The sequence below is a fragment of the Malaclemys terrapin genome, chromosome 4 (genome assembly GCF_027887155.1).
Source record: "Malaclemys terrapin pileata isolate rMalTer1 chromosome 4, rMalTer1.hap1, whole genome shotgun sequence".
NCBI lineage: Eukaryota > Metazoa > Chordata > Testudines > Emydidae > Malaclemys > Malaclemys terrapin.
The window spans coordinates 4,603,413-4,627,906 of NC_071508.1; the positions used below are offsets into that span (position 1 = coordinate 4,603,413).

The window sequence follows — 24,494 nt, forward strand, 5'->3', positions numbered from 1 at the left end:
TGGCCCAGATCTCCTCAGGCAGGTAACTGAATTGTTCTCTGAGTCCTTTAGGGAACAGGGATGGGGGTTGGAAGGAACTTGAGAAAAAACCCTTTCCTGCAGACTGGAGAGTTTAGTGTTAATATAATAGAGAAATTCAACTCCAGCTTCCCAGAGCGGAGCCGGTGCTGGCTTAGGCTGTAATAGCGCAGGGACCTTCCTGTCCCGGCCTCCGGACACCTGGGTCCCTCCCAGGCCGGCTTCCCCCGTCCCCCTGCGTGCCCAGAGGTGAGTCCCTGCTGAGGGCCGAGGGGATGGCCTGGCTGGGCGGTGAGCTGAGGCGCAGGGAGAGGCGGCTCTGGGGAGGGAGAGAAACGGCAGCAGGGGGCAGGAAATCGCTGCCTGGAGGAAGGGGCTGCAGGGAGGAGGGGATCGGGACTCCCCGAACTGCAGCTGGCACCAGAGACACCCCCGGGCAGCGGGGGGAGGGGGTCTATGGAGCTGAGCCCACAGGACCCAACCCCGGGCTGCCTGAGGGAGAAGTTTTGAAGGGTTTAATGGTAATCTATCAAACCAGGACTTCCCCCCTTTGCTCCCCTGCAGGCAGGATTCCTGATCCCTGATCTCCGGGATGGAGAACGGGGACGAGCCGTGTGTCCGGGATCTCCAGGGCACCGAGGAAAGGGAGACACTGGCCGTCACTTGCACAGGTGACAAAGGAGTGGCGTGGGCTTGGGGACTCTCCATGAACTAACAGCCAGAGCCCCAGGGTGCCATGTTAGAGCCATAGATGGGGAAGGCCAGAGGGGGCCATGCTGGTCAGCTAGTCTGACGTCATGCCAAACCAAGGCCAGAGAATCGCAGCCCAAACCCGTAGGGCTGGTGTCAGTGAGCCACAAAGCTGGAGGAGACTTGAAGTGGCAAAATTGGCATCAAATAATTTAGGTTAGTTTGGCAATTTACAGGAGTGAAGGGATCCCAGCAAAGCTGCCTGGAGACCTCCCAGTTCTGTCTGGTTTCACTCAGTGTCATCTCCAGCAGGTCCCTGTTCCCACAGCAGGCATCATTCCCAGCTCCCACCCACTCTGCCTGACCCCTGGGAGGAGCCCAGCCCTCCCCCAGCCATTCCCTGGGGGCTCAGCCAGGCCATTGGGGCAGAACCAGCCCCTCCGCTCGCCCGTGGGGAAGGCTTTCCGGGGATTCATTTTCTGCTCTTCAGATTTTCTTCTCCCTTTTGTGCCCTGTCTCCCTGGCACAGGGAACGAGCCTGCCTGGATTCTCCCTCTCTCCCCAGTAGGTGCTGGGATGGAGGAGGATAATCCCGAGCAGGAAGGGCCTGCAGGAAGGGAGCCTTGCGGGATGTCCTGGGGCGCTGAGCAGGGAGAGGCCAGCAGGGCTGGACGGCAGCAGGAGACAGAGGTGATATCTCTGGATGACACGGACATCAAGGTGGTGACAGAGCACAACCAAGCCCAGGCTGAGGCGCGCCCCTACAGCTGCTCAGACTGCGAGAAGAGCTTCAGCCAGAGCTCCCACCTGGTCCAGCACCAGCGCATCCACACGGGCCAGAAGCCCTACAAGTGCACCGAGTGCGGGAAGTGCTTTGTCCTCAGCTACAACCTCATTGATCACCAGCGCATCCACACCGGGGAGCGCCCCTACAAGTGCGGCCAGTGCGGGAAGGGCTTCATCCGGAGTTCCCACCTCTTCCAGCACCAGCGCATCCACACGGGCGAGCGGCCCTACCAGTGCAGCAAGTGCGGGAAGAGTTTCAACCGCAATTACACCCTGGTGAAGCATTACCACACCCACATCGGGGAGCAGCCCTTCATCTGCAGCGAGTGCGGGAAGAGCTTCAGCCTCGGCTCCTTCGCCCAGCACGTCCGCACCCACACGGGCGAAAAGCCCTACAGCTGTGCCGAGTGTGGTGAAAGTTTCAGCAGCAGTTCCAACTTGAGCCAGCACCGGCGCATCCACACCGGGGAGAAACCCTACAGCTGTGGCCACTGCGGGAAAAGCTTCAGCCAGAGCTCCAACCTCATCAAGCACCGGCGCATCCACACCGGAGAGAGACCCTACAGCTGCCCCGAGTGCGGCAAGACCTTCAACCAGAGCTCGTCACTCATGCAGCACCGGCGGATCCACCGCGGCGAGCGGCCCTACGAGTGCACCGAGTGTGGGAAGTGCTTCATTGACAGCTCCAAGCTCAACAAGCACTGGCGCACCCACACCGGTGAGCGGCCCTACAAATGCACCGACTGCGGGAAGGGCTTCAGAGACAGCTCTGCCCTCATGAAGCACCAGCGGACCCACGCCAAGCAGATGCATCTCAGCTGTGGGGAGGGGACTCTCGAGGGAGGGAAATTGACAGGACTGCAGGGGGACTCTCTGGCAGTATATCATAGGCTAGGAAACTGAGGCGTGCATGCATATCAATCATATAAGTATTTACCAACATTCTCATGTTCATCACAGCTTAATGGACACTTTGGAGAAGGCTTCCTTGTTCAAGGTGTGTCAGCGTGTCAGCGTGCTGGCACTGTCCCCAACTCTAAAGCATGCCCTGCCACACCCAGTCTTTTCAAGGAGGTCCATTTCTTTCACAGAGATTAGCACACAGAACAGGAAACAGCCTTAACTTAATCTTGGCCCCAGGCTTCAGGGCCACCCCACCCCGGGGTCTCGGGCACCCCTGTTCCTGGCAGTTTCCCAGTTTCAGCCACCTCTACATAAGAACGGTCATACTAGGTCAGACCATGGTCCATCTAGCCCAGTATCCTGTCTTCCGACAGTGGCCAATGCCAGGTGCTTCAAATGGAATGAACAGAACAGAGCAATTATGAAGTGATCCAGCCCCAGTCATCCAGTCCCAGCATTTGGCAGTCAGAGGCTTAGGCACACCCAGAGCATGGGATTGCATCTATGACCATCTTGGCTAATAGCTATTGATGGATCGATCCTCCCTAAACTTAGCTAATTCTTTTTTGAACCTAGGTATATTTTTGGCCTTCACAACATCCCCTGGCAATGAGTTCCACCAGTTGACTGTGCGCTGTGTGAAGAAGTACTTCCTTCTGTTTGTTTTAAACCTGCTGCCTATTCATTTCATTGGGTGACCCCTGGTTCCTGGGTTATGTGAAGGGGTAAATAACACGTCCTTATTCACTTTCTCCACACCATGATTTTATAGACCTCTCTCATAGGGATAGGTCTGTGGTTTGAGTATTGGCCTGCTAAATACAGGGTTGTGAGTGCAATTCTTAAGGGAGCCATTTAGGGATTGGGGGCGGGGGGGAGGGAGAGTGATACTTGGGACCAGACTCAATGATCATTCAAGGACCCTTCCAGCTCTATGAGATAGGTATTACCCCCCCTCCCTTAGTCATCTCTTTTCCAAGCTGAACAATCCCAGTCTTTTTAATCTCTCCTCATATGGAAGCTGTTCCATACCCCTAATCATTTTTGTGGCCCTTCTCTATACCTTTTCCATTTTTAGCATAGCTTTTTGAGATGGGGCCATCAGAACTACAGGCGGTATTCAAGGTGTGGGTGTACCATGGCTTTATACAGTGGCAGGGCTTCTTCCCTGAGCCCCCTTTGCTCCAGGGACCCACCACAGGAAGTAGCTCCACTGCAGTGTGGCTTTCCCGCTCCAGGGCTCAGCCTGTCTCAATCGCTCCTCCCTCTAGCCACTTAATAGCAGCCCTTTATCGGCCCAGGTGTAGCCCAGCCATCTTTAATTAGTTGGATTAAGCTCACCTGCTCTTGTCCAGGGGGGCTGGACTTAGTCTATCCACAGGGACCAGCTACACTGGGATACAGCCCTGGGGGGAAAGAAGGGAATATGCTGGAGTAGTCTGTCTATCTTGATTATGTTGGGTGGTGCTGTGGTTCCTGGAAAATATTAAAAGGAAATTAGATAAAAAGATGTAGGATCTTTAGATCAATGTCTGTACCCCCTGACTGCATCAGCGTTAAGGGTAGATTCTGATCTCGACGCCCATGTAAATCCCGTGTGACCCCTCTGATGTCAGTGGAGTTAGGGCTGGATTCTGATGGGTCTTATTAACAATTATTATTTGTTCCTTTAAGAGCCATGTTCAATTGCTGGATAACACACAAAGGTTCTGATCTATGTTTTTTATCCAGGCTGCTAGTGAGTTACTCTCAGTCCTGTTACAATGGGTCTCTCACACATAAACCCAGTAATTCAAAGGGCCAGAGTAAATCCAGAAGGACTCCAGGAAAGTCAACAGGATTACTCTGGATTTAAACCACTGGGACTGAGATCAGAATGCAGGCCTGACTCCAGTGATTGAGTGGGGTGCTGCTAGATTTACACCAGGGTCACTGAGATCATAATCCAGCTCCATGATTTTAAAGTTCTATTGATACAGTACCTTAGACCGTGGAAGGAGCAGATGCTGGTGAAATTATACTTCTGTATTGACCAAAATTCTGCCTTCTGCTCCCTGAGCACTTTGGTGGGAGTGGGAGGGGCATGCTGACTGGGTCCCATTGAATGGTTAGTTGATTGTTGTTTTTGCATTTGTCTGTTTCCAATAAACTCTGATGCTTAAGGCACACCTGAGAGGAAAAGACTGTGTGTTATCATTTTAAACCTTGCTCTTTCCACTGAAATAGCTAAAAAACGTAGTTGACACATCTCTCAGCTCTCCAGCCTCAACCCCACTGAGTCTGTGGCATTTTTCTACAAGAGGCCATGAAAAGAGGGATGGGGCTCGATGGGGGATTTTTATCTCATCCTTTAACAATAGAAGTGGCAGGGCTTGGAGCCGTCTCTCTGCAGCTGGGGATTTCCTCTGTTCCCAAACCAAGGGAGGCAAAGGCTCCCAGACTGGGATTCAAACCCACAGATCCCAGCACCACCCTTTTTCACAGACCCCCCACTCAGCCCCTGGTGAGCTGGTTCCTTTATTCTCCCCTTGTAAACTGGTCCCTGCAGCCTCTGATCATGTCTGTTGCTCTGCCCTAGGCTCCCTGTAATCTGTCTATATCTCTCCAGGATTGAGGGACCCAGAGATGAGCTGCCAGAAGAGCCTCTCCTGGATTATATAGACAGGAACTATCCCCTCTGTTCTCAGGTCCGGGAATGGGACATGCAGCCTTTCTCCTCTAGGGGGCTGGAGCACATGAGTTATGAGGAGAGGCTGAGGGAACTGGGATTGTTTAGTCTGCAGAAGAGAAGAGTGAGGGGGATTAGATAGCTGCTTTCAACTACCTAGTTGAAAGCAGCTATCTAAAAGGGGGTTCCAAAGAGGATGGATCTAGACTGTTCTCACTGGTACCAGATGACAGAACACGGAGTAATGGTCTCAAATTGCAGTGGGGGAGGTTTAGGGTGGATAGTAGGGGGGGAAATTTCACTAGGAGGTTGGTGAAGCACTGCACTGGGTTACCTAGGGAGGTGGTGGAATCTCCATCCTTAGAGGTTTTTAAGGTCAGACTTGACAAAGCCCTGGCTGGGATGATTTAGAGATTGGACCTGATTTGAGCAGGGGGTTGGACTAGACGACCTCCTGAGGTCCTTTCCAACCCTGATAGTCTATGATTCTAGATCCCAACATCCCACCCCCCCTCCACTGCCACAGAACCTCCAGAGCCCAACATTCCACCGGACTGCCATGGAACCTCCAAACACCCACACTCTGCTCTCGGCTGCCAACGAACCTCCAGGCCCCGACATTCCACTCAGCTGCCACAGAACCACCAGAGCCAACCCCCATGGAACGGCTAGACCCCAACATTCCATCTGAAATGGACCCTCGCCTAAAAGCAGCTGATTTCCTCCTGCAGAGGTTACTGGGGGGGGGGGGCATTAGGCAGCGTGGACCCGGAGCACTTTAACTGAGACACGGGACCCCGAACCCCAAGGAGCCCGTAATTCGGATTCCATCCGTTTCCTCTCCAATCTCTAGAAAGAGAAAGACTAGGCCAGCACCCTCAGGGAAATCTACCGCCTGCTACCCCTCCCTGGGCACATCCCCTAGGGAGAGGGCACCCCATTGCTCCCCACGCTGGTCTAGTCTGTAGTGTCTTCCCCAGGGGCTCCCATATCTGGCCAGCCCAGTCTCTCCATGGTAGGACCCTTTGCCTACTACTGTATCCGACAAATCCCTGGGTTAAAATCATAGAGATCGGAAGCGCCCAGGACTAGAGCGGAGGCGGGATGAGCGGGGCTGTGATAGCGCCGGGACCTTCCTGTCCCAGCAGCATCCCAGGCATCTGGGTCCCGAGTCCCGCTCCCGGCCCACGTGTGCGCAGGGCGAGTCCCCGTCTGCAGCCCCCCGCGGGGACGGAGAGAAACAGCAGCAGAGGCAGGAAATCGCAGCCTGGAGGAAGCGCTGGTGGGACGAGGGGGCCGGAGCCGAAGGCGGAGAGGGAGAGGGAGAGGGAGACCCCCCCCCCCCAGCCCGATTCGGGGCAGCGCGGGTGGGTCTGTGCAGCTGAGCCCCGCACGGTGCCCCCAGCCCAGCCCGCTCGAGGGCAGCAGGGACGGGGGCGAGGGGTACCTGGGTTTGGTATTAAAGCCCAGGCGCGTTCTCCGCTCTTAGCCCTCGCGGGAGGTCATCTCATCGAGCGCCGTCTCGCCTGTTTCCTTCCCCGGCCCGGCCGCGATCCCCCGCATGGAGCCGAGGGTCCCGGATCTCCAGGGCTCCCCGGGAAGGGAGCTCCCCAGAGGCGCCCGCACAGGTGAGGAATGAGCGACGCCGGCTGGGAGCGAAGGGAAAAGCTGGGGTCCCAGCCAAGCCAGCGGGAGCCCCCCAGGTCTGTCTCCCCTCGCTGTGTATCGTCCCCAGCAGGTCCCTGTCCTCATGGCACATCTCGGATCCCACCCCTCGCAGGAGCCCTCCCCCAGCCTTTCTCTGAGGGCTCAGCTGGGATGTTGGGGCAGCCCCTCCTCTCCCCTCAGGGAAGCATTGGGGGGGGGGGTTGCTTCTTATCTTCATGTTTCCTGCTCAGTCCCCTTTGTTATCCCCTCTCACCCCCTGGATTTTCTCTCTCTCCCAGCAGATGCCAGGACAGAGGAGGACAACTCCAAGCAGGAAGGCCCTGTGGGAGCAAAGCTGCATGGGATGTCCCATTGTCCCAAGCAGGGAGATGATGCCTGTGGGGTAGGACAACAGCAGGGAGCCCCCGCGGGGCAGAGACCTAATGATCTCGCCCAGCTGACCTCCATCCCAGCAGAGAAACCCTACAAATGCCACGAGTGCAACAAAAGCTACAGCCTGAGCTCGAACCTGAGCCGCCATCGCAGGAGCCACACGGGGGAGAGATCCCACAAATGTGCCCAGTGCGGGAAGAGCTTCCACTTCAGCTCCCAGCTTGTCCAGCACCAGATCGGCCACACTGGGGAGCGACCCTACAGATGCCCCGACTGCGGGAAGAGCTTCGGTGTGAGCTCCAACCTTCTCCAGCACCAACGCATCCATTGGGTGGAGCGACCCTACAGCTGCACCAACTGCGGGAAGAGCTTTGGCCACAGCTCCCTCCTGGCCCAGCACCAGCGCATCCACATGGACGAGAGACCCTACAAGTGTGGGGAGTGCGGGAAGGCTTTTGGGGTGAGCTCAGCCCTGATCCGGCACCAGCGGATCCACACGGGCGAGAGGCCTTACAAGTGTCTGGTTTGCGGGAAGAGCTTCAACCTTAGCTCCAACCTTTTCACCCATCGCAGGATCCACTGGGATGAGAAACCTTATAAATGCCCTGAATGTGGGAGGAGCTTTAGCCAGAGCTCAAGCCTCAGCCGCCACCAGATCAGCCATACCGGGGAACGACCATACAAATGCCCCGAGTGTGGAAAGTGCTTCAACCAGAGCTCCCTCCTGATCCGGCACCAGCGGATCCACACGGGGGAGCGACCCTACAGATGCTCCCAGTGCTGGAAGAGCTTCCTACGGAACTCCCAGCTGAAGAGACACCAGAGTGTCCACACTAGGTAGGGGGCAGTGGTTGATGGCTCTCTGGTACTCAGCTGGGCCTGGGCCATAGCAGTTCTACAGACCAACCAGGATCACTTGGATAACCAAATGCAGCCAAATGCAATGCTGTACATTCAGGAATGTATGAAAATTTGCATTTACTGGGTGAAGGACTGTATACTGGGACACAGTGACTCTAAATAGGACTTACGGGTCCTGGTGGATAACCAGTTGACCATCAGCTCCCAGTGTGATGCTCTAGCTAAGAGGGTAATGTGATTCTTCATTCTATAAACTGGGGAATATTGAGTAGCAACAGAGAGGGAGTATCGCCTCTGTATGCGGCATTGGGGAGACCATTGGAGGAGACTGCATAGGGTTACCATCCGTCCATATTTCCCCAGACCTGTCTGGCTTTTGTGTCTTTAAATAGTCGTCCGGGAGGAATTGGTAACAAGGTTATAAGATCCGGGATTTTTCCCCCTGCCCTCCTCACCCTCCCTCCCTTCCATGCAGAGTGCGGCGTGGTGATTGGGCGGCTGGGCCTGATTGCATCGCTCCCATTGGCCTCCAGGAGCCAGAGCCCCTCCCCTGCTCCTCCTCCCCCCCCCCCCGCCTGCAGCCCAGTGGGTGTAACAACACAAACAGCCCCGCCTGCAGCGAGTTTTGACTATACGTGGAGCCAGCATCTGACCGGCATGGGCATAGTAAGGGGAGTCCCGGGGGGCAGTCAGGGAGCAGGGGGAGGGTTGGATAGGCCTGTCTGGGGTGGGGGTGTGAATATGGGGTGGGGGGGCGGCGGGTTATAGTTTTTGTGGTGCCCGAACAGCAATATCCAGGGCCAGGGGCCCTTCTCCAGCAATATTTGGAGCTGGGTCTCTCCCCCGGCCCTGCCTGGAGCGGGCCCCGGCCTCCACCTGCCACCCCCCCTCCGCGCATCCTCCCCCCGCAGATCCTCCCCCTGTCCCTGGCCGAAAGAAAGCAACGCGCCCCTCTCCCTGCCTGCTTGTGCACATTCCTACCCTGCTTCTTGCGGCAACTGCTGTCTGCTGCCCCAGGGTCCTAGTGCCCCCCAGCCACTAATGGCAAGGCAGGCTGCCCTTACCCTGCCCTTCCACCCTAGCCCTGAGCCTCTCCAACGCCCCAAACCCCTCATCCTCAGCCCCAACCCTCATCCCCCTGCACCCTAATCCTCTGCTCCATCCATGAGCCCCCTCCTGCATCATGAACCCCTCATCCTCAGACCCACAGCCCTCACCCCTGCACCCTCTCCTAGCCCCAAACCCCCTCCCCCTTCCCACACACCCCTCCTGCCCTCAAACTCCCTCCCAAAGCCTGAACCCCCTCCCTTTGCACTGCCTCCCACCCCCAAACTCCATCCCAGAGCCTGCACCCCTCACCCCCTCCTGCACACCCACCCCCTGCCCCAGCCCAGACCCTGCACCCAAACTCTATCCCAGAGCCTGCACCCCTCCTACACCCTAATCCCCAGCCCAGGATCTGCACCCCAGACCTCCTCCCTCCACCCAACCCCCCTCCCAGAGCCTTAGGCAGGTGGAGGGGGGGGGCAGGTTCTGGGCACCACCAAAATTTCTACAAACCTGCCACCCATGGCAGTCAGGGGACAGGTAGGGTCCTAGGGGGGCAGTTAGGCTGGGGGGTTCTCAGGAGGGGGCAGTCAGGGGACAAGAAGCAGGGGGGGTTGGGAGTTCTGAGGGGGGAAGTCAGGGGGTGGGAAGTGGGAGGGAGTGGATGGGGGTGGGGCAGGGCTAGGGCGGGGCTCCCCCTACTCCCCCCCCCCCCCCCAGTGTCCTCTTTTTTGATTGTGGAAATACGGTAACCCTAAGGCTGCGTCCAGTTCTGGAATGCACCTTTCAGAAAGGGTGTTGACAAATTAGAAAGGGTTCAGAAAAGAGCCACAAGAACAATGTGAGGTCTGGGAAACCTTCCTTGTAGTGAGCCACTAAAGAGGTTTGATCTATTTAGCTTATCCAAGAGAAGATGAGTCGATGACTGGATCCCAGTACCTACATGGGGAGGAGAATTTTGATAGCAGAAGGCTCTTCAGAGTAGCAGCCAAAGGCTAAATGAGATCCAGTGGCAGGAAGCTGAAGGGAGACAAATTCAGACTGGAAATAAGGTGTGAATTTCTAGCCGTGGGGGAATTAACCACTGGAACAACTCACTGAGGGATGTGGTGGATTCCCCATCACTTGGAGTCTTTACACACCAAGCCTGGACGACTGTAACAGCTCCGCTCTAGCGCCACCAGAAGTTCTGGGCTGGCTGCAGGAATCACGCGGTGAGGTTCGTTGGCCGGGGTTATGCAGGAGGTCAGGCCGGGTGGTCAGAATGGTCCCTTCTGGCTATAAACTCTACGAATCCCTCACCCCTGTCTGCCCAGCTGTGAGAGGCAGAGTGTGATAGAGATACAAAATGAAGGATTCACATAAACGTATCAAGGCAGGAAGAACTAAGACTAAGAGGCCACATGGTCCTCAAAGTCAGCAGATCTGGGTTGTATTCCTGCCTTGGCTACTGACTGGCTGTGTGTCCTTGGGCAAGTCCCGTTCCCTCTCTGTGCCTCAGTTTACCCTCTTGCCCTTTCTGTTTTCCCTTGTGAGCCCTTTGGGGCAGGGACTGTCCTTGCTCTGGGTGTGTGCTGTGCCTGGCACAATGGGGCCCTGATCTGGGGTGGGCCTGTGGGTGTGGCTATAATAGAAATAACTAATGAAGTGGGAAGCTTTAGCGTCATTTACAAATGACTCTGTCGCCTCCTCCTTGTGCTGCTTTATCCTTGCTGGAAGTGATGTCCTGCAACCCAGGCCTGTTGGCCGAGCAAAATGAGACCTTACCCTCAACTCCACGGCATTTCTCTGTTTGTCAATCAGACAACTGGTAGGGGGTAAATGGGGGACACACAGAGCTCCTGGCATGGGGAAAAGAGGGAGCTGGTGAGGACACAGAGAACCCCTGACATGGGAGTGATGGGGGGACACACAGAGCCACTGGAATGGGGAAGAGGGGGCAATCGGGGGGGGCACAGAATTCCTGGGATAGGGCCAAGGTTCAGGTAGTCCCTGAAGTAGAGGGGGCTGGGAGGGTGGTATACAGGGAGCTTGTGGGGGATGTGGGGGGGATGCACAAACCGTGGAGTCTTGAGTAGGAGTAAATAGGTTATTTTATCTCTGCATTTGGCATTGGTGCCACCACTTCTGGAATCCTGTGTCCAGTGCTGAAACCCACAATTCAAGAAGGATGTTGATACATTGGAGAGGGGTCAGAGAAGAGCCACAAGAATGATTAAGGATTAGAAAACCTGCCTTAATAGTGACAGACTCAAGGAGCTCAACCTATTTAACTTTCCAAAGAGAAGGTTAGGGGGTGACTTAATCCCAGTCTGTAAGTACCTACATGAAGAACAAATATTTAATAATGGGATCTTCAGTCTAGCAGAGATCCAATGGCTGGAAGTTGAAGCTAGACAAATTCAGACTGGGAAATAAGGCGTAAATTTTTAACAGTGAGAGTAATTAACCACTGGAACAATTTACCAAGGGTTGTAGTGGATTCTCCATCACTGACCATTTTGAAATGGAGATTGGATGAATTTCTAAAAGCTCTGCTCTAGGAATTATTTTGGAGCAGGTCTCTGCCCTTTGTTATCCAGGAGATCAGAAGAGATGATCACAATGGTCCCTTCTGGCCTTGGAATCTATGAGGAGCCCCTGTGGGTACAATGAACAGAGTGAACAGAAGAAACAAAGTGTGGGACCCGCTAGCATAGAGTGTAGGTCACTTCAGGAGCTGAAATTAGCGATATGTCAGAGCCCTTCAGTCCCAGCTCCTACCCCACATCCCTGGGGCCTCCCAGGAGGTCTCCAGCAGAACTACAGAAGAGGAGACTTTGATTGGAGGATGGGTTTAATTTGAGATCGAGAACACCGTTATGGAGAGGAGCTCTCCACGTCTGCTGTGATACTTCACCTGTTCCGCGCTCCAGCTGTTCTTGGAGAATGGACCCATGGGTGGGGGTTGACACAGTGGGACAAACAAGGGCACATTAATTGGGACACAGGACTCTGAGCCCTTAAGGGGGCCTGTAATTCTGATCCCATGTGTTTTCTCTCCAATCTCGAGAGAGCATCCACAGGGAAATCTACCTCCTGGTACCCCTCCCTGGGCACATCCCCTGGGGAGAGGGCACCCCATTGCTCCCCACGCTGGTCTAGTCTGTAGTGTCTTCCCCAGGGACTCAATATCTGACCAGCCCAGCCCAGCCACTCCGTGTTAGGAGCCTTTTCATAATACTGCATCCGGCAAATCCCTGGGTTAAAAACATAGAGCTCAGAAGCGCCCAGGACTAGAGCGGAGCCGGGATGAGCGGGGCTGTGACAGCGCCGGGACCTTCCTGTCCCAGCAGCATCCCGGGCTCCCAGCCCGTGTGTGCGCAGGGCCCAGTCCCCGTCTGCCGCCCCACACAACCCAGGCGAGAATCGCCCCAGCCGGGCGGTGAGTGGGGACCCCGGGGGCAGGGGAGAGGGAGAGAAACAGCAGGAGAAATCTCTGCCTGGAGGAAGCAGCTGCAGCCACAAGGGGATCGGAGCTGACCCCCGGCTGGGACTGGAGAGCCCCCGCCCCAGCAGCCAGCTGGGAGGCAGTGTGGGGTGGGGGTCGGGGCAGCAGGGACTGGGGCTGGGAAGGGGTTTGGTCAAGGGGTTCTCTGCCCCGAGCCCTGGGGGGGGATTTCACCGAGGAGGATTCCCGGCCCGGCCGCGATGCCCCGCATGGAGCCAGGGGAAGAGCCGAGGCTCCCGGATCTCCAGGGATCCGGGGAAAGGGAGATCCCCAGAGGTGCCCGCACACGTCAGAGACCCGTGGGGATGGGGGGGAGCAGGGCTGTATCCTGGGAAGTAGGGACCCTCTAAGGGGGCTGGATGGAAACCTAGGGAAACCCTGAGCTCCAGGTGCAATGCTCTGGCTAGGATGGTAACAGGATCCTTGGATCCATAAACAGGGAACTAACCCAGTAGTGGCAGGGAGGGGGTATCACCTCTATAGAATCATAGAAGATTTGGGTTGGAAGGGACCTCAGGAGGTCACCTAGTCCAACCCCCTGCTCAAAGCAGGATCACTAAATCATCCCTAGGGCAATGACCATTACAGGAGGCTGTGTCCAGTTCTGGTATCCACCCTTCAAGAAAGGACGTTGCGAAAGTGGAAGGGGTTCAAAGAAGAGCCATGAAAAGGATGTGAGGTCTGGGTAACCTGCTTCCAGCTGAGGCCCCAAAGAAGCTCAATCAATTAGGCTTTTCCAAAAGGAGGTGACTTGATGCCACTCGTCCCTCTGTGGGGAGGAGATCGCTCAGAGCAGAGGGCTCTTCAATCTAGCAGCCAAAGACAGAGCAAGCTTCAGGAGCGGAAGCGAGACACATTCAGACTAGAAATAAGGTGCGAGCCGGGGAATGAAGCACTGGGGTACGTTACCAAGGGCGTTGGTGGGTTCGCCATCACCTGGGGTCTTTAGGGAAAGATTGGGGGTGTTTCTAAAAGCTCTGCTCTGGTGAAAGCAGAAGCTGGGTTAGATGCAGGAGTCACTGGCTGAGATGCTCCAGCCTGAGTTACACAGGACTAGGTCATCACCATGGTCCCTTCTGGCCTTCGCATCTGTGTATGTTCCCTCACTCCCAGCAGGTGCCAGGACAGCAGGTGAGGAGAAGCCCCAGCTGGACAGGCCCGTGGAAGCAGAGCCTCAGCGGACATCCCGGAGCACCAAGTGGGGAGATGCCAACGGGCCAGGGTGGCAGCAGAGAGATCTCCAGGAGGGAAGAGGCTTGTGGGCACTCGGGGTCCTTATGGGGATGCAGCAGGGGGAGCAAGCCTACCACTGCCCCGACTGCGGAAAGGGTTTCAGCCAGAGCACAAACCTCCTAACCCACCGGCGAGCACACCTGGAGGAGAGACCCTACGAACGCCCTGATTGCGGGAAGGCCTTCAGCTAGCGCTCCCACCTGCTGGAGCACCAACGCATCCACACCGGGGAGCGCCCCTACCAGTGCGGGGAGTGCGGCCCTGATCCAGCACCAGAGCACTCACACGGGCGAGCGGCCCTACCGCTGCCCCGACTGTGGGAAGAGCTTCAGCCGTGGCTCCAACCTGCTGCAGCACAAGCGGATCCACACGGGGGAGAGGCCCTACCGATGCCCCGAGTGCGGGGAGAGCTTTGGCCACAGCTCACACCTGGTGCGGCACCAGCGCATCCACACGGGCCACAAGCCCTACAAGTGCATGGAGTGTGGGAAGAGCTTCATCTCCAGCACCTGCCTCCTGCGGCACCGGCGCATCCACATGGGAGAGAAACCCTTCACCTGCCTGCCGTGCGGGACGCGCTTCAGCCACGGCTCCTCCCTGCTGCGCCACCAGCGGGCCCACAAGGGCGAGCGCCCCTTCTTGTGCAGCCAGTGCGGGAAGGGCTTCAGCCAGAGCTCCTACCTCTCTGAGCACCTGCGCACCCCCACCGGCGAGCGCCCCTACAAGTGCCCCCACTGCGGGAGGGCCTTCGCCCAGAGCTCCACGTTGGCCCAGCACCAGGGGGCCCACACCAGCGAGCACCACTTCCCCTTCTTTGGCTGCGGGGGGAGTTGATGCAGGGCAGGGAGGCTGCTGCAAACACTCACGCGCCTTCGGCTGGGGAGAACCTGCTGCTGCCTCCAGCTGGGCTCCTGCCCCAGGCCCTCAGCCATTGCATCAAGTTGAGAGTCTGCAAAAGTGGGTTATGGAGACACGTCTCCCTGGAGTCCTTCCCCGTTAACCCTGGGGGGACATACCACTGCATCAGGCTCAGGGTTTTGGCACTGGTGAGGTCTCTTCCAACCCTGATATTCTATGATTCCAGTGGTGGATCACACAGCCACATCCCACTGCATTCAGCTGGGGCCCTGGCCTGGAGAACCCAGGGGGGATACATGTCACTGATCTGGCTGGGGTCCTGTGCTAGTGGAATCCAGAGGGGACATGCCACTGGCTCAGGATAAAGGTCTGCCATCTCCCTGTGGTTCTGGCTGAGTGGCCCTATAGCAGGGGTTTTCAAACTGTGGGTCGCGACCCAGTACTGGGTCACGGAACGGAAGGCACTGGGTCGCAGCGGCTCTGGTCAGCGCCGAGGGTCCTGTTAAAAGTCCCATCGATGGTGCTGCCCGGCTAAGGCAGGCTAGTCCCTACCTGTTCTGACACTGCGCTGCGCCCTGGAAGCAGCCAGCAGCAGGTCTGGCTCCTAGGTGGGAGGGACATGTGGCTCCACGCACTGCCCCCGTCCCAATCACTAGCTCCGCACTCCACTGTCGGGCGGGGGGGGCAGGGTTCCTGCACGCGAGAGCCTCGCGGAGCCGCTTGCACACCTCTGCCTAGGAGCTGGACCTGCTGCTGGCCACTTCCAGGGCGCAGTGCAGTCCGCGGTGCCAGGACAGGCAGGAAGCCTGCGTTAGCACCCCTGCTACACCGCTGACCGGGAGCCGCCCGAGATACGCCTGCACCCCAACCCCACACCCCAATCCCCTGCCCCAGCCCTGAGCCCCCCCAAACCCAGAGCCCCTTTCTGCACCCCAAACCCCTCATCCCCAGCTCCGGTGTGTCGCGGGCATCAACAATTTTCTTCAACTGGGTCGCCAGAAAAAAAGCTTGAAACCCACTGCCCTATAGGATAGGGGTCACTGATCAAACCTCAGTGGCCCTTGGAGGGATGTGCCACCACATCAGGCTGAGGGTCTGCAGTGACGGATTATGGAGCCAGCTGGGATCCTGGCCTGGTAGCCCTCATGGGGCACATTACTACATTGTGTCTCACCTCTCCCCACCTGGGATTGAACCTAGTACCTCTGTTTCCTAGACCTATGCCTCCCTCCTGTCTGCAGTAAAGGACATGTTGCCTGCGAGGCACTGACAAACCCATCATTTAGCTGTTAGAGAGGGATATAGGCGCCCTGTTAGCACAGGTTACAGGCAGCCTGAGGATCACTGGATTATGTACCCATATTCCCTTGGTTGGTCTGTTTATAGGGCTCGAACCCACAACCTCTAGGTTTCTACTGCCCTATGTTCTCTGCTTGGTTCAGGTCCCATTCAACCAGGCTGAGAGTCAGAGGTAAAAACAAGCACTGCTACCTCTCTGTCATGCCCTCTTTCCTCCTGCTGGTGGCATCAATACGCACCATCAGCTCACAATAAATTGAGTGGATCATCACGCTGTGGCCAACCCTCTCTTTTATTACATGGAAGAAGTGAGAGAGAGAGAGAGAGAGAGAGAGATTTGGAGGGAGAAGCACAGTGCATGGGTCCTGGACCTTATGGGGGTTACATCAGGGGGTCCAAAGAGAAGATGGACCAGTCAGAGGTAGCACATATTATGGTAACACCTAGGAGCACTGGTCAGGCACCAGGACCGCACTGTGCTTGGTGCTGTACATTATTTATTAGGTATTGTGGCGGGTTGCCCGCTCCCCCTTCCAGGGACCTTGGCCAAATTGGACAGTCACTACGCAAGAGGATAAATGGACACAAGTCAGATATCAGGAATGGCAATATACAAAAACCTGTAGGAGAACACTTCAACCTCCCTGGCCACACAATAGCAGATGTAAAGGTAGCCATCTTACAGCAGAAAAACTTCAGGACCAGACTCCAAAGAGAAACTGCTGAGCTCCAGTTCATTTGCAAATTTGACACCATCAGATCAGGATTAAACAAAGACTGTGAATGGCTATCCCACTACAGAAGCAGTTTCTCCTCCCTTGGTGTTCACACCTCAACTGCTAGCAGAGCACCTCACCCTCCCTGATTGAACTAACCTCGTTATCTCCATACTGATTTATACCTGCCTCTGGAGATTTCCATTACTTGCGTCTGATGAAGTGGGCATTCACCCACGAAAGCTTATGCTCCGATACTTCTGTTAGTCTTAAAGGTGCCACAGGACCCTCTGTTGCTTTTTACAGATTCAGACTAACACGGCTACCCCTCTGATACCCTACCATGACCTTACCCTTGTTTTTTACCCCTTTTATCCTTACCCAGAGAATTTCAACAAGTCTCTCTCTTATTTCTATCTCAACCGCAGTCCAAGCTTATACATTTTTAATACATAAGGAAACACCTCCTCCCTTTTTTCCCCACCTGTCCTTCCCGAGCAAGCTGTACCCTTCTATACCAATATTCCACTTGTGTATTATCCCACCAAGTCTCTGTGATGCGAACTATGTCCTAGTTGTGTTTATTTACTAGCATTTTGAGTTCTTCCTGCTTATTCCCCATACTTCTTGCATTCATATACAGACATCTAAGATACTGATTTGATTTCCCCCGCCCCAGTTCTGTCTTGCCTCTCCCTTATCCTTCCTATAACAGCCCATGCTCCCCCCAAATCCCAAACCTTCTCCCAGGTCTCCATGTTTTTGATGTACCTGTGGGCTTTGGTCACTTGCCACTTTCTAACCTAGTTTAAAGCCCTCCTGACTTGGTTAGCCAGTCTGTAGCCAAATATGCTCTTCCCCTTCCTCGATAGGTGGACCCCATCTTTGCTTAGCAGCCCTTCTTCCTGGAACAGCATCTGTGGTCAAGCAAGCTGAAGCCCTCCTGGCGACCCTCGGGAGTGGGGGAGTGGCATGGGGCCAGGGTAGGCAGGGAGTCTGCCTTAGCGGCAACCACGCTGCATCACCAAATGGGAGCTGCTGGAGGTAAATGCTGCCCGGTGGGAAGCCGCACCCGAACCCCCAGCCCTGAGCCCCCTCCCAGAGCCAGCACCCCCAAACCAGCCCTGAGCCCCCTCCTGCACCCCTAACCCCAGCCTGACCCCCCTCCCAGAGCCAACACCCCATACCTCCTCCTGCAACCCAACCCCGTGCCCCAGCCCTCACCCCCCTCCCAGAGCTTGCACCCTTCACCCCCTCCTGCACCCCAATCCCCTGCCCCAGCCCTCAACCCCCTCCCAGAGCTTGCACCCCTCACCCCTCCTGCACCCCAACCCCCTGCCCCAGGCTCATCCCAGAGCCCCCTCCCACACTGTGAACCCCTCGGCCCCAGCCCAGAGCCCACACCCCTTCCCACACTCCAACCCCCTGCCCAGCCCGGTGAAGGTGGGTGAGGGTGGGGGAGAGTGAGTGTGGGGGGATGGAGGGAGTGGGCTGGGGCTTTGGGGAAGGGTCAGGAATAGATCATGGGTTGCCCTTAAATTCAAAAAGTGATCTTGGGCATAAAAAGGGTTGGAGATCACTGCCCTACACTAACCAGTCCCCTCCCTGCCTTTCCACTCGCACGAGAGGCTGCCGGCTGATCATTCCCATCCCCGGCCCCTGCCCCTGCCAGCCCTCTGGGGCTCCCTAGCCCTACCACGCGCCCACAGCTCCCCGCCCTGATCATGAATATGCAGAAGAAGGTGGCTCTGAACTCTCCAGCATGCCCCGAGTAAATGGCCAGCCATGGTGCATTGCAAAGGGAGACTCCATTTCCCAGAGTCCCTTGCAACGGGGATTGCACTAAACGTGGGACAGGCTCCCACCCTCAGCCCGTTCCCACCCCCTTAGTCCCCAGGGCTGCTGGGGCGGGAACTGTGGCTGGAGCAGCAGACACCGGTAGCTCCCTGGTGGTTCCCCCTTGGGGGCTTGGCCGCTCTGCAGGGACGTCATGCAGGAGAATGACAAGACCTTGATCTCGCTGGGTGAGCAGCGGCTGCCCCTCGGGGATCGGGGGGTTCGGAGGTGCCCCAGGGGGAGGCTTCAGTTCAGGACTCCTCCCCACCCCCTTGGGTTCCTGAGGGAACCGCCCCTGGAACCCCACCACCCCCATACGATAGAGGCAGTGGGGCCAGCTGCCCCTCCCACGCCCCTAAGTGCTGAGCTCTGCCTCTCCGTCCCCACCAGCAACAGCTGGAGACCCCCCGCGTCTCCAAGAGACCCTTAAATTCTCCACAATCCCCTGCCCTCCCTGAGCAGCATCTCCCTGAACGCTGCCCCCCTCACTCACTCTCTCTCACACACACACACACACACACTTTCCATCCACACAGGGAGGAGAGGAAGTGTGTGCAGGTGGTGGGCTGAGAGGATGGGTGTGCATGGGGAGAGGGGGGTGCACACACGTGTGCAAGCGGGGAAGAGCCGGGTGTACATGTGCAGGGAAGGTGCTGCTAGACCCCGTCTCTGGGGCTACGGGGAGTGTCATGGGGGTGCACTTACCACCCAAGCCCCTCTGGGGTCAGGACACGACAGGGATTCGTCTAGCTTCAGCACCCCCTTTTGTCGGCTGATCTGTCTTTGCCGTGGTGGTGTTCTGGGTGACTCAGCCCTCAAGCCAGGTCACACTTCAAGTTCAGTGCCCTTCTGGGATATCCAAGTCCAGCTGTAACTGGTCAGGCCCCACGCTGGCCTCTTCACAGTCCCTTCACCCACTTCCCCCTGGTCCCACAGCAAAATCATAAAAACGGAAGTCCATCCACCTGCGCTGAGGTGGGACCAAGTAAACCTAGACCAGGGGTAGGCAACCTATGGCACGTGCACCGAAGGCGGCATGCAAGCTGATTTTCAGTGTCACTCACACTGCCCGGGTCCTGGCCACCGGTCCGGGGGGCTCTGCATTTTAATTGAATTTTAAATGAAGCTTCTTAAACATTTTAAAAACCTTATTTACTTTACATACAACAATAGTTTGGCTATATATTATAGACTTATAGAAAGAGACCTTCTAAAAACATTAACATATATTACTGGCACGCGAAACCTTAAATTAGAGTGAATAAATGAAGACTCGGCACACCACTTCTGAAAGGTTGCTGACCCCTGACCTAGACCATCCCTGACAGCTGTTTGTCCAGCCTGTTCTTAAAAACCTCCAATGACGGGGACTCCACAAACTCCAGCCCGGGAACATGTGGCCTCTGAACTATCCATAGAGTTAGAAAGTTTTTCCTAATATCTAACCTAAAGCTCCCTTGCTGCGGATTAAGCCCATTGCATCTTGTCCTACTTTCAGCTGATCACTGTCCTTTTTATAACAGCACTTGGCATATTTTAAGACTGTTATCAGGTCCCCCCCCTCACTCTTCTTTTCTCAAGACTGAACATGCCCAGTTTTTTAAAACCTTTCCTCATAGGTCAGGTTTTCTGAACCTTTTATTGTTTTTGTTGCTGGTCTCCGGACTCTCTTCAGAGTCCAAAGCACAGCCTCTTTCCTAAAATGTGGTGCCCAGACTGTGCCCCGGTTCTCCAGCTGGGGTGTCCCCCAGTGCCGAGTAGAGCAGGACAATTATCTCCTGTGTCTTACACACGACACTCCTGTCAATACACCCCAAAGTCCTTCCAAATTAAACAGAGCCTAGCAAAATCACACTCTTCTTTCACAGAGTAGCAGATCCCAGGGCTTCTCCCTGGGCCCCCTCCATAAAGCTCAAAACTACGAACAAAATTAAACACCCCCAAAGCATTTCTCACCCCTCTCCACTCTTGGGCCAGTCACACTGTGATGGGGGAACAGACGCTCTCGGCCCCGTTTCTATGGGTACAGCGGAATTGGGGAGATGCGCACTCTAGGCTAGGGTGACCAGATAGCAAATGTGACAAATCAGGACGGGGGTGGGGGGTAATAGGTGCCCATATAAGAAAAAGCCCTGAATATCGGAACTGTCCCTATAAAATCAGGATATCTGGTCACCCTACTCTAGGCCCTGTCTCTATGGTTACAGTGGAGCTAAGGAGATGCGCACTCTAGACCCCATCTCTATGGTTATAGCAAAGCTGGGGAGATGTGCATGCTTGGCCCTGCTCTATGGTTACATGCAGGCATGGGGAAATGCACATTCTAGGCCCCATCTCTTTGGATACGGGGGAGCCAGGGAAGTGCATGCTCTAGATAGAGTCTCTATGGTTATGGTTGAGCCTGGAAGATGCACACTCTAAGCTGGGTCTCTACGGTTACTGGCTTGGCAGGGAGATTTGTGCTCTGAGTCCCATCGCTATTTACTGGGGTTAGGGTTGGGAATATGCGCTCTAAGCCCTGGCTCTGTGGTTACAGGTGGGCAGAAGAGACGTGAATTCTTCTAAGCCCATCTCTGTGGTTACAGGCGGGCTAGAGAGACGTGTTCTCTAGACCCCATCTCTATGGTTACAGGAGTGCATGGAGACTTACATTCTAGGCCATGTCCCTCTGGCCAGGTATTACATTGTGCAAGGTGGGGAACCAAAGGGAGTGACGTCAGGGAAACCTTGAGAGGGGACTACAGAGAGAGGGGAGAATCCCTTTTAAAAAATATTATTATTTTTGCGGGGATTTTCTATTCATTGTCTTGTTTGCATAATTGTATGGAAATTAGGGGATTGGCTCACTTGCATAAACCCTCCCGATTTCTGAGCCTGCAGCCACGACATCATGGAGGGTGGTATAAATGATGCTTCTGGGCAGGGTAGATGCCTTCCACTGATGCCCAGGCCTATAACAACTCCGACGATTCACTGGGTGTAGCCAGGATCTTCCCTGCCAGGGTGAGGGAAGGGTTTGGGGGTTTTCGCTTCCTGACCATCAGGTTTTCTGCTCCATGACAAACCCCTTTGCTGCCCCTTCTCTCCCCAGCAGGGAACGAGCCCCGGCTGGATTCTCTTTCTCTCCCAGCAGGTTCCAGGACCAGGAAGAGGAATCCCCAGCAAGAAGAGCCTGTGGGGGCGGAGCTGCAAGGGATGCCCCACAGCCCTGAGCAGGGAGACGCTGGCCAAAGCCAGGGAAGGAGAGGACAGCAGCAGGGAAAGACAGAGGGAGAACCCACTGATGAAGAATGTTCTAAGAAGCTCCTTGGCTTGCAAAGAATCTGCACAGCAGAGAGACCCTATAAATGCCCCGAATGCGGGAAAAGCTTCACCCAGAGCTCTATGCTCATCCGCCACGAGAGATCCCACACGGGAGAAAAACCCTACACATGCTCTGTCTGCGGGAAGAGTTTTAGTCAGAGGTCCAATCACATGCAGCATCAGAGGATCCACACGGGGGAGCGACCCTATAAATGCACTGACTGTGGGAAGAGCTTCTCTCTGAGCTCCCGCCTGCTCCAGCATCAGATGGTCCATACTGGAGAGCGGCCTTACAAGTGCCCTGACTGTGGGAAGAGCTTCAACCAGAAGTCCAACCTGAAGCAGCACCAGAGAATCCACACAGGGGAGCGACCCTACCAACGCCCTGATTATGGAGAAAGCCACTCTCTCAGCCCACCCCAGGGGATCCATAAAGTAGAGAGACCCTATAAGTGTCCCCAATGTGGAAAATGCTTCCGTGTGAGCTCGCACCTTATTAGACACCAAGTCACCCACACGGGAGAGCGACCCTATAAATGCTCCGTCTGCGGGAGAAGCTTCTCACTGAGTTCTCACCTCATCCGGCACCGGATAGTCCACACAGAGGATAAACCCTACATCTGCACTGAGTGTGGGAAGAAGTTTAGCCTGAGCTCCAGGCTCGATAGACACCTGAGAACCCACACGGGAGAGAGACCCTATAAATGCCCCAACTGCGGGAGTGGCTTCGTCGACAGCTCTGCTCTTATTAAGCACCAGAGGATTCACACTGGGGAGCGACCCTATACCTGCCCTGAATGTGGGAAGAGCTTTGGTCGGAGCTCGTACCTTATCACCCATCAGAGAACTCATACGGGAGAGAGACCCTATAAATGCCCCGACTGCGGGAAAAGCTTTGTCGGCAGCTCTGATCTTAATAAACACCAGCGCACCCACACGGGAGAGCGCCCCTATAACTGCCCTGAATGTGGGAAGAGCTTCAGCCGGAGCTCAAACCTTATTGCCCATCAGAGAATCCACACGCGTTCCTTCACTCCTGCTCAGGGATGTGGTTAGGGAGATTTTGAATGTTGGCATTAAACATTTTGGGGGGTTTATTTATTTGATCACTTGGCTCCCTTGTAGCCTCTTATTTCCAAACCCTGCTAGTGCCTTGTTCATCCTGTGTTTTAATACGGCTAAATGTAAATGTATACATCGGGGAACAGAAAGTGTCCACCAGACTTGCAGGATCGGGGACTGCCCTGGGAAGCAGGGACTCTGAAAAAGATTTGGAAGTTATGGTAGATAATCAGCTGAACATGAGCTCTCCCTGCGATGCTGTAGCCAAAAGATCTAATGCAATCCTGGGATGCATAAACAGGGGACTCTCAAGTGGGAGTAGAGACGTTATTTGACCTTTGTATTTGGCACTTTTGCAACCACTGCTGGAATCCTGTGTCCAGTTCTGGTACCTACAATTCAAGAAGGATGTTGATAAATTGGAGAGGGGTCAGAGAAGAGCCACGAGAATGATTAAAGGATTGGAAAGTCTTATGGTGGCAGACTCCAGGAGCTCAATCTATTTAGCTGAACAAAGAGAAGCTTATGGGGTGACTTGATCAGTCTATAAGTAACTCCATAGGAAAAAATATTTAATAATGGGCTCTTCAGTCTAGCAGAGAAAGCTCTAACACTAGCCAGTGGCTGGAAGTTGAAGCCAGACAAATTCAGCCTGGAAATAAGGCATAATTTTTTAATGGTGAGAGTAATTAGCCATTGGAGAACTGGCCAGGGGTTGTGGTGGATTCTCCATCACTGACAATTTTTAAATCAAGATGGGATGTTTTTCTGAAAGTTCTGCGCTAGGAATTATTTTGGGGAAGCTCTATGGACTGTGTGAAACAGGAGGTCAGGCTAGATGACCACAATGGCTTTAGAATCTATGAATCTACATAAAGCCTTGGAAGGAATAATTTTTTTAGTCAGTAAATGTCAATTTCAGCATGCACACACAAACCAATGACAAAATATTTCCAGTGATAATCAACATTTACAGATAGGCAGAGTAAGAAAAATGCTGCTTTAGAACTTCTTGGAGTCAAAATCCAGTGACTGAAAATAAGCCTGTTACAAATGGACTAGTGAATGCATCGTAAAAACAGGTAGGATTTGGGGTGATGTCAGGATATTGACTTTGTATATTTTGACATGTGATGCTGACAATTTGGTTTTAATGGTTTATAAAACTTTAATTTTTTGAATCTCAACATCTGCTATCATTAAATAATTATCTGACCCTCCCCACTTAATTTCCGGCAACTGTGAAAATTTAAAGAGATAAAAATAAATGCTTAAAAATAAACATTGATATTATCTGTTGAAATTATTTTTAAAAATTCTGCCAAGCCTGGTTTTATATACACCTCTACCGTGATATAATGTGACCCGATATAACACGAATTCGGATATAATGCGGTAAAGCAGCGCTCCGGGGGGTTGAGGCTGCGCACTCCGGTGGATCAAAGCAAGTTCGATATAACACGGTTTCACCTATAACGCAGTAAGATTTTTTTGGCTCCCAAGGACAGCGTTATATCGGGGTAGAGGGGTGTATAATATATAAAAAGCTCTTTGGAACAGGGCCTGTCTCTTCAATACATACAATGCCTAGCACAATGGGATCCCACACTTGATTGGTCCCTCTGGGTGTAACCAGGCTTGAAACATTAAAATAACAAAAATGTCCATGTTTTGATTTATAAAA

General features: G+C 54.7%; 2 protein-coding genes across 2 annotated transcripts; both read left to right on the forward strand.

Annotated features, from left to right (window-relative positions):
- The first annotated feature begins 174 nt into the window (after positions 1-174).
- LOC128835578 (zinc finger protein 665-like) lies at positions 175-13,955 on the forward strand. Its single transcript, XM_054025124.1, has 7 exons — positions 175-267; positions 583-689; positions 1,238-2,384; positions 5,006-5,084; positions 6,555-6,693; positions 7,012-7,942; positions 13,617-13,955. The coding sequence occupies exons 2-7, from the start codon at positions 611-613 to the stop codon at positions 13,636-13,638; spliced, it is 2,397 nt and encodes a 798-aa protein (XP_053881099.1). The 5' UTR covers positions 175-267; positions 583-610; the 3' UTR covers positions 13,639-13,955.
- Positions 13,860-24,092, forward strand: LOC128835579 (zinc finger protein 850-like; the record flags this gene model as incomplete). Its single annotated transcript, XM_054025125.1, has 4 exons — positions 13,860-14,565; positions 18,319-18,380; positions 18,552-18,633; positions 21,537-24,092. Coding segments are annotated over 4 exons (2,118 nt in total), but the record flags the coding sequence as incomplete, so codon positions are not given.
- Between the last annotated feature and the right edge of the window lie 402 nt (positions 24,093-24,494).

Coding starts and splice junctions, on each gene's coding strand:
- LOC128835578 (XM_054025124.1), top strand. CDS start 611: ATGGAGAACGGGGACGAGCCGTGTGTCCGGGATCTCCAGGGCACCGAG. Junction 2,385..5,005: donor TCTCTGGCAGTATATCATAG/GCTAGGAAACTG, acceptor ATATCTCTCCAG/GATTGAGGGACCCAGAGATG. Junction 6,694..7,011: donor CCCCAGAGGCGCCCGCACAG/GTGAGGAATGAG, acceptor TCTCTCTCCCAG/CAGATGCCAGGACAGAGGAG.